The sequence below is a fragment of the Nicotiana sylvestris genome, chromosome 7, assembly GCF_000393655.2.
Source record: "Nicotiana sylvestris chromosome 7, ASM39365v2, whole genome shotgun sequence".
In the NCBI taxonomy this organism is placed as follows: Eukaryota; Viridiplantae; Streptophyta; class Magnoliopsida; order Solanales; family Solanaceae; genus Nicotiana; species Nicotiana sylvestris.
In genome coordinates this window covers 101,206,189-101,218,746 of record NC_091063.1, presented here as the reverse complement: position 1 = coordinate 101,218,746, position 12,558 = coordinate 101,206,189, and the positions used below count along the sequence as shown (strand labels likewise).

Here is a 12,558-nt window from a genome sequence, read left to right as displayed (position 1 = left end):
GAACGCGACAGTACCCCTCGCAAACGTGATGCACCAAGCTCACTCCCCTTCGCGAACGCGTGGCTTGCCTCGCGAACGCGAAGGCCAATTTCACACCTTCCTCCGCTTACTCTTCGCGAACGCGAAGACCCCTATGCGAATGCGAAGAGATAAATTGCTGCAACTGTTGAGATCAATTTTTTCTGCAACTTTCGAAACTCAAAAGTGGTCTGATTGACCACCCGAAACTCATCCGAGGCCCCCGAGACCTCTACCAAAAGCACCAACACATCCTAAAACCTCATTTAAACTTGCTCCAATCATCAAAACACCTCAAACAACACCAAATCCATCAATTCACATTGAATTCAAGCCTAAGTTTTCTAAAAACTTCCGAAATACGCTTTCGATCAAAAATGCAACCAAACCATGTCGAATGACCTGAAATTTTGCACACGCATCACAAATGATATAACGAAGCTACAAAAACTCTCGGAATTTCATTCCAACCCTCGGATCAAAATCTCACCTACCAAACGGAAATCGCCAAAATACTAACTTCGCCAATTCAAGCCTAATTCTACACCGGACCTCCAAAACCAATTCCGATCACACTCCTAAGTCAAAAATCACCTCTCGAAACTAATTGAACCATCGGAACTCACATCCGAGCTCTCTAACATACAAGTCAACATCTGGTTGACTTTTCCAACTTGAACCATCTCAAAAGAGACTAAGTGTCTCATTTCTTACCAAATCCACTCCGAACGCAACCTACTCAACTCGATCATATAAAACACGGATAACAAAGCATAATAAAGCAGAAATAGAGGAAACGAAGCGGTAACTCATGAGACTACTGGTCGGGTTGTCACATCCTCCCCAACTTAAACAAACGTTCGTCCTCGAACGAGTCAAGAAACATACCTGAAGCCTCAAATAGGTGAGGATATCTGCTCTGCATCTCCCGCTCGGTCTCCCAAGTAGCCTCCTCCACGGGCTGACCTCTCCACTACAATTTCACTGAAGTTATATCTGTTGACCTCAACTTCCAAACCTGATGACCCAAAATAGCTACCGGAAACTCTACATCATAGGTCAAATCATCCTCCAACTGAACCGTGCTGAACTCCAAAACATGAGACGGATCTCCAATATACTTCCGGAGCATAGAAACATGAAATACCGGATGCATGCTAGACAGGTTGGGTGGCAAAGTAAGATCATAAGCCCCCTCCCCAATCCTCCGAAGCACCTCGAAAGGCCCAATGAATCACGGACTCAACTTTTCCTTCTTCCCAAATCTCATAACACCCTTCATGGGTGAAACCTTCAGCAGAACCTTCTCGACAATCATGTAGGACACATCTCGAACCTTCCGGCCCGCATAACTCTTCTGTCGCGGCTGCGTCGTACGAAGCCTCTCCTGAATCACCTTCACCTTCTCTAAGGCATCCTGAACAAAATCTGTCCCCAATAGCCTAGCCTAGCCTCGCCAGGCTCGAATCAACCAACTGGAGATCTACACCGCCTCCCATACAATGCCTCATACGGAGCCATCTGAATACTCGACTGGTAGCTGTTGTTGTAGGCAAACTCTACAAGCGGTAGAAACTCATCCCATGAACCTCCGAAATCAATAACACAAGGACGCAACATGTCCTCCAATATCTGAATAGTACGCTCGGACTGCCCGTCCGTCTGAGGATGAAATGTTGTACTCAACTCCACCTGAGTACCCAACTCTCTCTGTACGGCTCTCCAAAACTGCAAAGTAAACTGAGTACCTCTATCTGAGATGATGGAAACCGGAACACCGTGCAACCGAACAATCTCCCGGATATAAATCCCTGCCAACCGCTCTGAAGAATAGGTAGTACACACCGGAATGAAGTACGCTGACTTGGTTAGCCGATCCACAATCACCCAAATAGCATCAAACTTCTTCAAAGTCCGTAGGAGTCCAACAACAAAGTCCATAGTAATCCTCTCCCACTTCCAATGGGAATAACCATCTGCTGAAGCAAGCCACCCAGTCTCTGATTTTTATATTTCAACTGCTGACAATTGAGACACCGAGCTACAAATCCCACAATATCCTTCTTCATTCTTCTCCACCAATAGTGTTGCCTCAAATCCTGGTACATCTTCGCAGCACCCGGATGAATAGAATAGCGCGAGCTATGGGCCTCCTCCAGAATCAACTCCCGAAGCCCATCCACATTGGGCACACAAATCCGGCCCTGCATCCTCAACACTCCATCATCACCAATGGTCACATCTCTAGCATAATCATGCTGAACTCTGTCCTTAAGGACAAGCAAATGCGAGTCATCATACTGGCGCTCTCTAATGCGATCAAATAAGGAAGACCGATAAATCACGCAAGCCAACACCCGACTGGGATTCGAAATATCTAATCTCACAAACCGATTGGCCAAGGCCTGAACATCAACTGCAAGAGGTCTCTCCCCAACTGGAATGTATGCCAAACTCACCATACTCACTACCTTTTAGCTCAAAGCATCGGCCACCATGTTGGCCTTCCCCGGGTGGTACAGTATAGTGATATTATAATCTTTAAGCAACTCCAACCATCTCCACTGCCTCAAATTAAGATCCTTTTGCTTGAAAAAATGTTGAAGACTGCGATGATTGGTGAATACCTCACAAGATACGCCATACAAATAATGCCTCCAAATCTTCAATGCATGAACTATGGCAACCAACTCCAAATCATGAACGCGGTAGTTCTTCTCATGGGGCTTCAACTAACGAGAAGCATAAGAAATAACTCTACCCTCCTGCATCAATACACAACCAATCCCAACTCTCGAAGCATCACAATATACGGTATATGAACCTGAAGCTGATGGCAAAACCAATACTAGAGCTATGGTCAAAGTTGTCTTGAGCTTCTGAAAGCTCTCTTCACACTCGTCCGACCATACAAATGAAACACCCTTTTGAGACAACTTGGTCAAGGGCGATGCGATAGATGAGAATCCCTGAACAAACCGGCGATAAGAGTCTGCCAACCCAAGAAAGCTACGAATCTCTGTGACTGAGGACGGTCTGGGCCAACTCTAAACCGCCTCTATCTTCTTTGGATCAACCTGAATACCCTTGCTGGACACCACGTGTCCCAAGAAAGCCACTAAACTAAGCCAAAATTCACACTTGGAGAACTTTGCATAAAGTTTCTCCTCCCTCAGTCTCTGCAATGCAACCCTCAAATGCTTCGCGTGCTCCTTCTGACTACGAGAGTACACCAGAATATCATCAATGAATACTATAACAAACGAATCCAGATAAGGTCGAAATACACTGTTCATCAAATGCATGAACGTTGTTGGGGCATTGGTTAGCCCGAAAGACATGACAAGAAACTCATAATGACCATATTTGGTCATGAAAGCAGTCTTAAGAATATCTGAATCCCTGATCTTCAACTGGTGATAGCCTGAACGGAGATCAATCTTGGATAACACTCTCGCTCCCTAAAGTTGGTCAAATAAATCATCAATGTGAGGCAAGGGATACTTGTTCTTAATTGTTACCTTGTTCAATTGCCTATAATCAATCCACATTCTCATGGTGCCATCCTTCTTTTTCATAAACAGGACGGGCACACCTCAAGGTGACACACTAGGCCGAATGAACCCCTTATCTAGGAGTTCCTGAAGCTGCTCCTTCAATTCTTTCAACTCTGTTGGTGCCATACGATACGGTGGAATAGAAATAGGCTGAGTGCCCAGCACCAGGTCAATACCAAAATCAATATCCTTGTCCGGTGGCATACCCAACAGGTCTGCAGGAAACACATTGGGAAAATCCCTCACAACTGGAACAGAATCAATGCTAGGAGTCTCAGCTCCCACATCCCTCACAAACGCTAAATATGAAAGGCAACCCTTCCCAACCATACATTGGGCCTTCAAGAAAGATATCACTCTACTAGGAACATAATCAGTCACACCATGCCACTCGATCCGCGGTACACCCGGCATAGCCAAACTGACTGTCTTAGCATGACAGTTTAGAATAGCACGACACAGAGATAGCCAATCCATGCCCAAAATGACATCAAAATCCACTATGCTCAATAGCAATAGATCTACTTGGGTCTCCAGACCCCCAATAGTCACCACACATAACCGGTACACACGGTCCACAACAACAGTATCACCCACCGGGGTAGATACATGAACAGGTAAAGCAAGAAACTCACGGGGCGTACCCAAATAACGAGCAAAGTATGATGACACATAGGAAAAGGTGGAACCGGGATCAAATAATACAGAGGCATCTTTGTGGCAGACTGAAACAATACTTGTAATGACAACATCTGAAGCAATAACATCTTTCCTTCCTAGAATAGTATAAAGACGAGCCTGGCCACTGCCTGATCGACCTCCCCCTCTAGGGCGACCCCTGGCTGCCTGACCTCCACCCCTAGCTCGTTGGGCGGGTGGTGAAGTAACTGGAGCAGAAGTCGAGGGCTGACCACTCTACTGAAGCTGACCATCATGAAGTCGAGGGCACTGCCTCCTCATATGTCCAAACTCTCCGCACTCATAACAACTACCCGGTGCTAGAGATGGGGATTGAAGGGAACCCCTAGCACCGGAATGACCAGTAGAAGGACCTAGCATGGAAGAACCCTGGACTGATGGGGCACGTGACGAGCTCTGGGCTGGTAGGGCACTGAGTGATGACTAGCCCCGCTGAGATCCATGATGACCAGGACCCGAAGATGCCCCGTGATACTCTAGACGGGCTGACTGAGCGGGCCTAAAAGAACGACCTCTACCATGCTGGAACTGGCCCCTCGAAGGAGCACCACTATAACTGCCCGATCCTCGAGGCCTCTTGGCCTCCCTCTCCTCTCGATCCTGACGGCGAACCGTCTCAATCTCGCGAGCGATATCAACCACCTCCTTGAACGTAGAACCTAACACCCTCTCTTGGGTCATAAGAATACGGAGATGATAGTTAAGGCCATCAACAAATCTCCTGATCCTCTCACGATCTGTCGGAACCATCCAAATGGCATGACGAGCCAACTCAGAAAACCTTGACTCATACTGTGACACAGTTATATCCCCCTGCCTCAACCACTCAAACTGTCTGTGCAGCTCCTCTTTACGAGACTACAGAACATACTTCTCCAAGAAGGGAGTGGAGAACTGCTGTCAGGTGAGGGGCGCTGCTCCCAAAGGCCTACGCCTCCCACCAAGTGAGGGAAGCCCCAGTAAACTGAAAGGTGGTAAATGCCACACCACTAGACTCAAGAATCCCTGCTGTACGGAGCATCCACTGACACTTATCTAGAAAACCTTGGGCATCCTCGCCCTCAGCACCACTGAATGACGGAGGCTTGAGTCTACCAAACCTCTCAAGACGACGTTGCTCATCATCCGACATAACCGGCACAACAAACTCCTGAGTTGGTGTAACCGGCTAGGCTGGAGGTGCCCCCGGTGTCTGTAGTCCCTGCACTACCTACTCAGGTGTGCGAGCAGCAGGGGTTTGATTGCCTCCCCTGGCCCGTGAAGTAGCTGCTGCTGTAGTGGTGGCTGAAACTGCCTGAGCCAAGCCAGTGCAAACTGTCAAGATCGTTCCAACGCCTCCTGTAGACCCGGGATTACGATGGGCACAGGTGGTGCCTGAACTGGTGCTGCTGGAGCCTGATCCAGAGATGGGGCAGCTGGTGTATCAACAGGTGCTTCCCTCGCTGCTCTGTCTCTGCCACGACCGCGTCCACGACCTTTGGTGGCCTCAATGGGTGGCACTGGTAGTCGTCCACCTCGTCCGGTAGCTCGCATCCTCTCCATTTGTGAGAGAATAGAATAATAGAAGTTTAGTTCTCGGATCAACAAGGTCGCATGACAAGAATTTCAAGAATATGAAGTTTTTCCTAAAAAGGTTCTACAGCCTCTCGAGGATAACTACAGACGTCTTCGTACCAATCTGTGAGACTCTACTAAACCCCCTCATGACTCATGAGACCTATGTAACCTAGGCTATGATACCAACTTATCACGACCCTAACCCCGAACCCGGTCGTGATGGCGCCTTTCGTGAAGACAAGGCCAGCCATACCAAAATAGAACACCTCATTTAAACAGTTAAATACCATAAATAGTTCTAAAACATGATATAATAACCATAATTTGCGGACATAATGATAACAACAGTAGAATCCATCCCCACATAGCCCAAACCGGGGTGTCACAAGTCATGAGCAACTAAAAAATTTGGATACTAGTCTACTAGATACGAAATCCGATACAAAACTTCAAGGACATGAAAATAGTAAGATAAGGGAGGCACGGGGGCTACGGACACCAACAGCCACCTTGTAGTCTCTGAAAACACTGCCTGGACTAGGAGGATCAGCACTCAGGAGCGGACTCTGCGATGCCTGAATCTGCACACACGGTGCAGGGAGTAATGTGAGTACTCCGACTCAGTGAGTAATAATCATAAATAATGGTTGAAAGCAAGAAAATACGTAAAGGCACAACGCAATTCTATATCAAGCAGTAGAAATCACTTAAAGCAGTAAATTAGTGAAGAAGTCAACTGAAATCTCTTTAAATCAGGTAAAACGGGTAATTTAGCAGGTAAATAACAAGTAGAAATCCACCCTTTGGGAACAGTGTCAATCACTCAGAACAGTATCAGCTCCTCGGGATCACTCTCATCACTTAGTGCTCATTCTCAGCTCTCGACCCATATATCTCTCATAATAACAGAAATTAGAATAACCGCTGCGGCGTGCAGCCCGATCTGTACATCGCTGCGGCGTGCAGTCCGATCCATATAGATAGTCAACTATGCTCACTAGGGGTGTGCAGACTCCGGAGGGGCTCCTACAACCCAAGCGCTATATTGTTGCGGCGTGCAGCCTGATCCATATAAGTATTGTTGCGGCGTGTAGCCCGATCCACATCATATATAATATCCTCACCATTGGGTTCTCAACCCCTCTCAGTCATTAACCTCACAGCCTCTCGGGCACAATAATAGAAGATAGGGATATCACCCCACAAATTCCTCTCATTTAGGAATAGAATGATAAAAATCGACTCGAATCGTTTAAAACAGATAGAAACATGACCAAGGATATGATTTTTAACAAGTATAGTATGAAAAATCAGTCAAAATGCCCGAAGGGTTCAAATAGATGGCACGAAGCCCAAATATGGCAATTATCCCAAATCATGATGATAAAAAATAAGTTTCAGTCAAATACGTTGTAAAATCATCAGTCGGGACGGACCCAATCTCAATCCCCAGTAGTAAAAGACCCCACGCTCATCATCCAGCGTGTGTCTCACCTCAATATAGCACTACGATGTGCAATCCGGGGTTTCAAATCCTCAGGACATCATTTACAATCATTACTCACCTCAAACCAGCTACAACTCTAGCTCGCGACGCCTTTGCCCCTCGAATTGGCCTCCACGTGCGTCGAATCTAACCAAAAGCATAACGAATACGTCATAGTATGCTAAGGGAACAAAGCCCAAGCGAAAACAATCGAAAAATATCAAAATTTCCGAAATTAGCAAAACCCCAGCCCCGGGCCCACTTCTCGAAACTCAAAAATTTTTACATCGACGGGTTACTTATCCTTCCACGAGTTCATACATATCAAAAATTCTCAAATCCGACCTCAAATGGTCCTTCAAATCCCAATTCAAAAGTTCAAAATCTCAAGCCCTAGGTCTTCCATTTTTAGCTTAAGTTCCATGAATTTCTAGGTTAATTTCACAGTAGAATCATGTTTTAGGTTCATAAATCTTACCTCCAATCACTTCTCCTTGAATCTCTCTTCAATCTCCCTCAAAGAGCTCTCAAAATGATCAACCATGGTGGAAAAATGACTCAAAATCGCGGATGAAATAACTTATAAACTTTCTGCCCAGTTCTGACTTTCCTTCTTCGCGAACGCGGTCAAACTCCCGCGTTCGTGATGCACGACTTATCTTGACCAGATTTTCCTTCTACGCAATCGACATAGGACTTGCGAACGCGATGCTTTGCCTAGGCGACCCTTCGCGAAAGCGACATCATACCTGCGGACGCGAAGCACAATTTCACTTCTAATCCCCTGACTTGAATCCTTCTATGTGAATTCGACAGTACCCCTCGCGAACGCGATGCACCAAGCTCACTCCCCTTCGCGAACGCGTGGCTTGCCTCGCGAACGCGAAGGCCAATTTCACACCTTCCTCCGCTTACTCTTCGCGAACGCGAAGACCCCTATGCGAATGCGAAGAGATAAATTGCTGCAACTGTTGAGATCAATTTTTTCTGCAACTTTCGAAACTCAAAAGTGGTCTGATTGACCACCCGAAACTCATCCGAGGCCCCCGAGACCTCTACCAAAAGCACCAACACATCCTAAAACCTCATTTAAACTTGCTCCAATCATCAAAACACCTCAAACAACACCAAATCCATCAATTCACATTGAATTCAAGCCTAAGTTTTCTAAAAACTTCCGAAATACGCTTTCGATCAAAAATGCAACCAAACCATGTCGAATGACCTGAAATTTTGCACACGCATCACAAATGATATAACGAAGCTACAAAAACTCTCGGAATTTCATTCCAACCCTCGGATCAAAATCTCACCTACCAAACGGAAATCGCCAAAATACTAACTTCGCCAATTCAAGCCTAATTCTACACCGGACCTCCAAAACCAATTCCGATCACACTCCTAAGTCAAAAATCACCTCTCGAAACTAAGCCAATATTATTTTTATGGCATAAAGATCATTGTCGCACGTACCTGTTGTACGTAAAATATCTTGGATAATTTTATTAAGTATCATTCTAAAGCAAAAGCACTCTTGTAGAATGTTTTCTACTACAACCACATTAATATATTATGGTTAGTTATTGAGTTCCCCGAAGGAAATAACAACTCATGTATCTTTCCCTGAAGGATGTAATGACTATGTGGTTGCCGCTTTGATATAAAATATTCAGATGTTAATGGCGTTTCTCCCTGAAGGAGACATTTGTCACAAAGTTGGTGGTAAAAATACTAAAGTTCTTAATTTCTTACATTTATAAATTTAGAATTGTCTTTATATTGTTCATTTGATTATAATTTTCTCTCATGATACTAGAAGTGTCTGAGCAATATTTGATAGTACAAAATATATCAAAAACTCCTGAAGAGCTAACTGTTTGTCTAGAAGACACATGACACCAGTAATGTCAGATAAATATTAAATTGTGGATAATAAATGAAGGCTCTCAAAGAGTTTATATACAAATATGTCATTCATATTATATGATTATGGTCTAAATATATGTTGTAGTAAACCTGAAGTTTATTAATACAAATGACTATCATATTGAGACTATAAATGATTGGAAGATTGAAAATCTTCATGTTTCCACAATCATAGGGGGTAAAATAATATGTATGTGAGAAGTTACCTGCCTTATTCTTCAATTTTGTACTATATCATGTATAAGAGTAAACCAGAAGTTTACTAATGCAAAAACAGTCACAGTAAATCAGAAGTTTACTAATGCAAAAGTTTATGCCATAGTAAATCAAAAGTTTACTAAAAGATATCACATGTCATGGTAAACTTGAAGTTTTCATTTGACATTTTTCAATGAGCTATTTGAGAATTCAGATAAACATATACTGAAGAACTCTAAGATTCTTCAAGAATTCTCCTGTGTTGCTTGTTCTCATAATAAATTAATTATACTAGCTAAATTTGGGACTAAGACCCCTGAATTCTGGAATATATAAAAGGTGAATATGGGCTCATTCACCAATCATGTGAACCACTTATAGATGCATATATGAGATGGTTACATGTATGATTATTGTCAACCTACAGTTTGGCATTTGAAATTGCTTTTCTCAATTAAGAGCATAATTTTCAGATTATGAAATCAAGACAGTTCATCTTGATAATGCTGGTTTATATCCAAGCTGGTTTAGCATTGAATACCTCCTATTAATGGCTAAATCATTGCTTATGAGAACAAAACGTCATGTGTTGGTCTAAGATTTTCTAAATTGCATATAGCAGCACTTGTATACATCAGACCAATAATATATGATAAGTCCTCCCCTCATAATTGGTTTAGGATCAGAAACCAAATATTTTTACAATCTTTTGATGTGTGGTATATGATTAATTTCTCTACCACAATACACAAAGATATGTTTCTCAAAGAAGATTGGGGATATATGTTAGTTTTTCTAATATTTGGGGGATGAAATAAACAGCTGAAAAATATGTTATATGAATCAAATTATCATTAATATGATCCTCACTCAGAAGATAATTCAAATCAAATGCCAGAAGCATTTGCTGATCCAAAACTAAATATTATATTTCAGCTGCAAATGCTCCTAATTAAAGTCCCTGAAGGATAGAGTTTACTATACGCATGAAGCGTGGTAGACTAATCGGTTCCAAAGGTAAGAATCCTTGAAAATGATAGGAGATGATGATCAAAATGATCATAATGAGGAGGAAATGAGTTCTAGAAGAGCCCACGACATAACATTTCATGAAACTCCAGAAGAAGTTCAGGTACCTGAAAATAAAGAAAGTGATGAGATCTCAACAAGTTATGTCACTTAGGAACTGATAAAAAATGATCGTCGACGATATATTTGATACAATATAGTGCACAATATTGTAAAAGATTATGAGGATCGGACCAGTAGTCCAGACACCTAAAGATGTCATGCCATTTAAATGCAAGTCATAACCTATATGACTCATTTGATTAATTTTATATGAAGATACCCAAAGGATTTAAAATGTCTGAAGCATATAGTTCAAAGTCTCGAGAAATGTACTCGATTAGATTACAAAGGTCTTTGTACGAATTAAAGGAATCTGGGCGCATGTGCTATAATCGCCTCAGCAAATATTTGCTGAAAGAAGGTTATGTAAATAATGTTATTTGTCCATATATTTTTATAATAAAAATATCATCAGAATTCATTATACTTGTTGTTTATGTTGATGACATAAATCTTGTTGGAACTCCAGAAGAGCTCTAAAAAGGCAATTGAATATCTTAAGAAAGAAGTTGAGATGAAAAATCTTGAAAAGGCAAACTTTATCTTGGTTTGCAAATTGACGGGATCTTTATCCATCAATAAGGGTCTTAAAACGCTTTTACATGGACAAAGCGCACCTATTGAGTACACCCATGGTTGTTCGATCACTTGAAGTGAATAAGGATATGTTCCGACCTCCAGAAGAGGATAAGCAACTCCTTGGTCCCGAAATACCTTATCTTAGTGTGATTGGTGCACTTATGTATCTTGCTAATGCTACAAGGTCCGACATAGTATTTTCTGTTAATTTACTAGCAAGATATAGCTCTTCTCCTATACGGAGACATTGGAACGAGATTAAGCATATATTGCGATATTTAAAGGGAACTCTTGATATGGGTTTATTTTATGCTATCAAAGATAGTGCAGATCATGTTGGTTATGCTGATACAAGTTATTTATCTGATCCCTTTAAAGCTCGATCTCAAATCGGGTACGTGTTAACATGTGGAGGTACGGTCATATCATGGCGCTCCACAAAGAAATCTATTGTTTCTACTTCTTCAAATCATGCTAAGATAATAGCTATTCATGAAGCAAGTAGGAAATGCGTATGGTTGAGATCAGTGATTCATTTCATTCGAGAAAAATATGGTTTGGAATGTGATAAAAGATCCACAATTTTCTACAAAGATAATCCTGCATGCATAGCCCAATTGAAGGGAGGATTTATAAAAGGTGATAGAACGAAGCACATTTCACCAAAATTATTCTACACACATGATCTTCAGAAAAATGGTGACATTGATGTGCAACAAATCCGTTCAAGTGACAATCCGGCAGATTTGTTCACTAAATCTTTGCTAACTTCAACTTTTGAGAAGATGATATACAAGATTGGAATGTGGAGACTCAAATACTTGAAATAAGGTTTTCAACATGGGGAGTGAATACACGTTGTACTCTTTTTCCCTTACTAAGATTTTTCCCATGGGGTTTTTCTTGTAAGATTTTTAATGAGGCAGCTAGAAATGTGTATTACTAAATATGTGTACTCTTTTTCCTTCACTAGAATTTGTTCCACTGGGTTTTTTCTAGTAAGGTTTTAACGATGCACAATATCTTTTAATGAACATCCAAGAGGGAGTGTTATGAAAATAATTATATTGTGGATGTTCATGTAATACTCTGCTATAGATAATCTTCCTGAAGAAGATTATCCATTTAGTACTCCATTGAAGTTTATCTACAAGCAGCTGATGCGGGCAGGTTGCAAGCAACTCAATGAAATGATTTGCAGCAGCTTCTTATTAAACAGGCAGGTTGCAAGCAGCTCATACAGACAGCTTACAAGCAGCTCAAGAAAAGCCTCGCATCTGCTTCTTTTCTTCTATAAATAAAGGAGATTTCAGTTCATTATGTACTTCAGTTTGAAGTTGAATAATATCAATCTCTCTCTATACTTGTCTTCGGTTTATTTACTTTACATGCTTTACAGTCTTTATT

The 12,558-nt window shown here is 42.2% G+C and overlaps 1 protein-coding gene across 1 annotated transcript; it reads left to right on the top strand.

Annotated features, from left to right (window-relative positions):
* The first annotated feature begins 11,204 nt into the window (after positions 1-11,204).
* Positions 11,205-11,981, top strand: LOC138873521 (secreted RxLR effector protein 161-like). The gene has a single exon (XM_070151990.1). It carries the CDS (start codon positions 11,205-11,207, stop codon positions 11,979-11,981), a length of 777 nt encoding a protein of 258 aa, XP_070008091.1.
* The last annotated feature ends 577 nt before the right edge of the window (positions 11,982-12,558 follow it).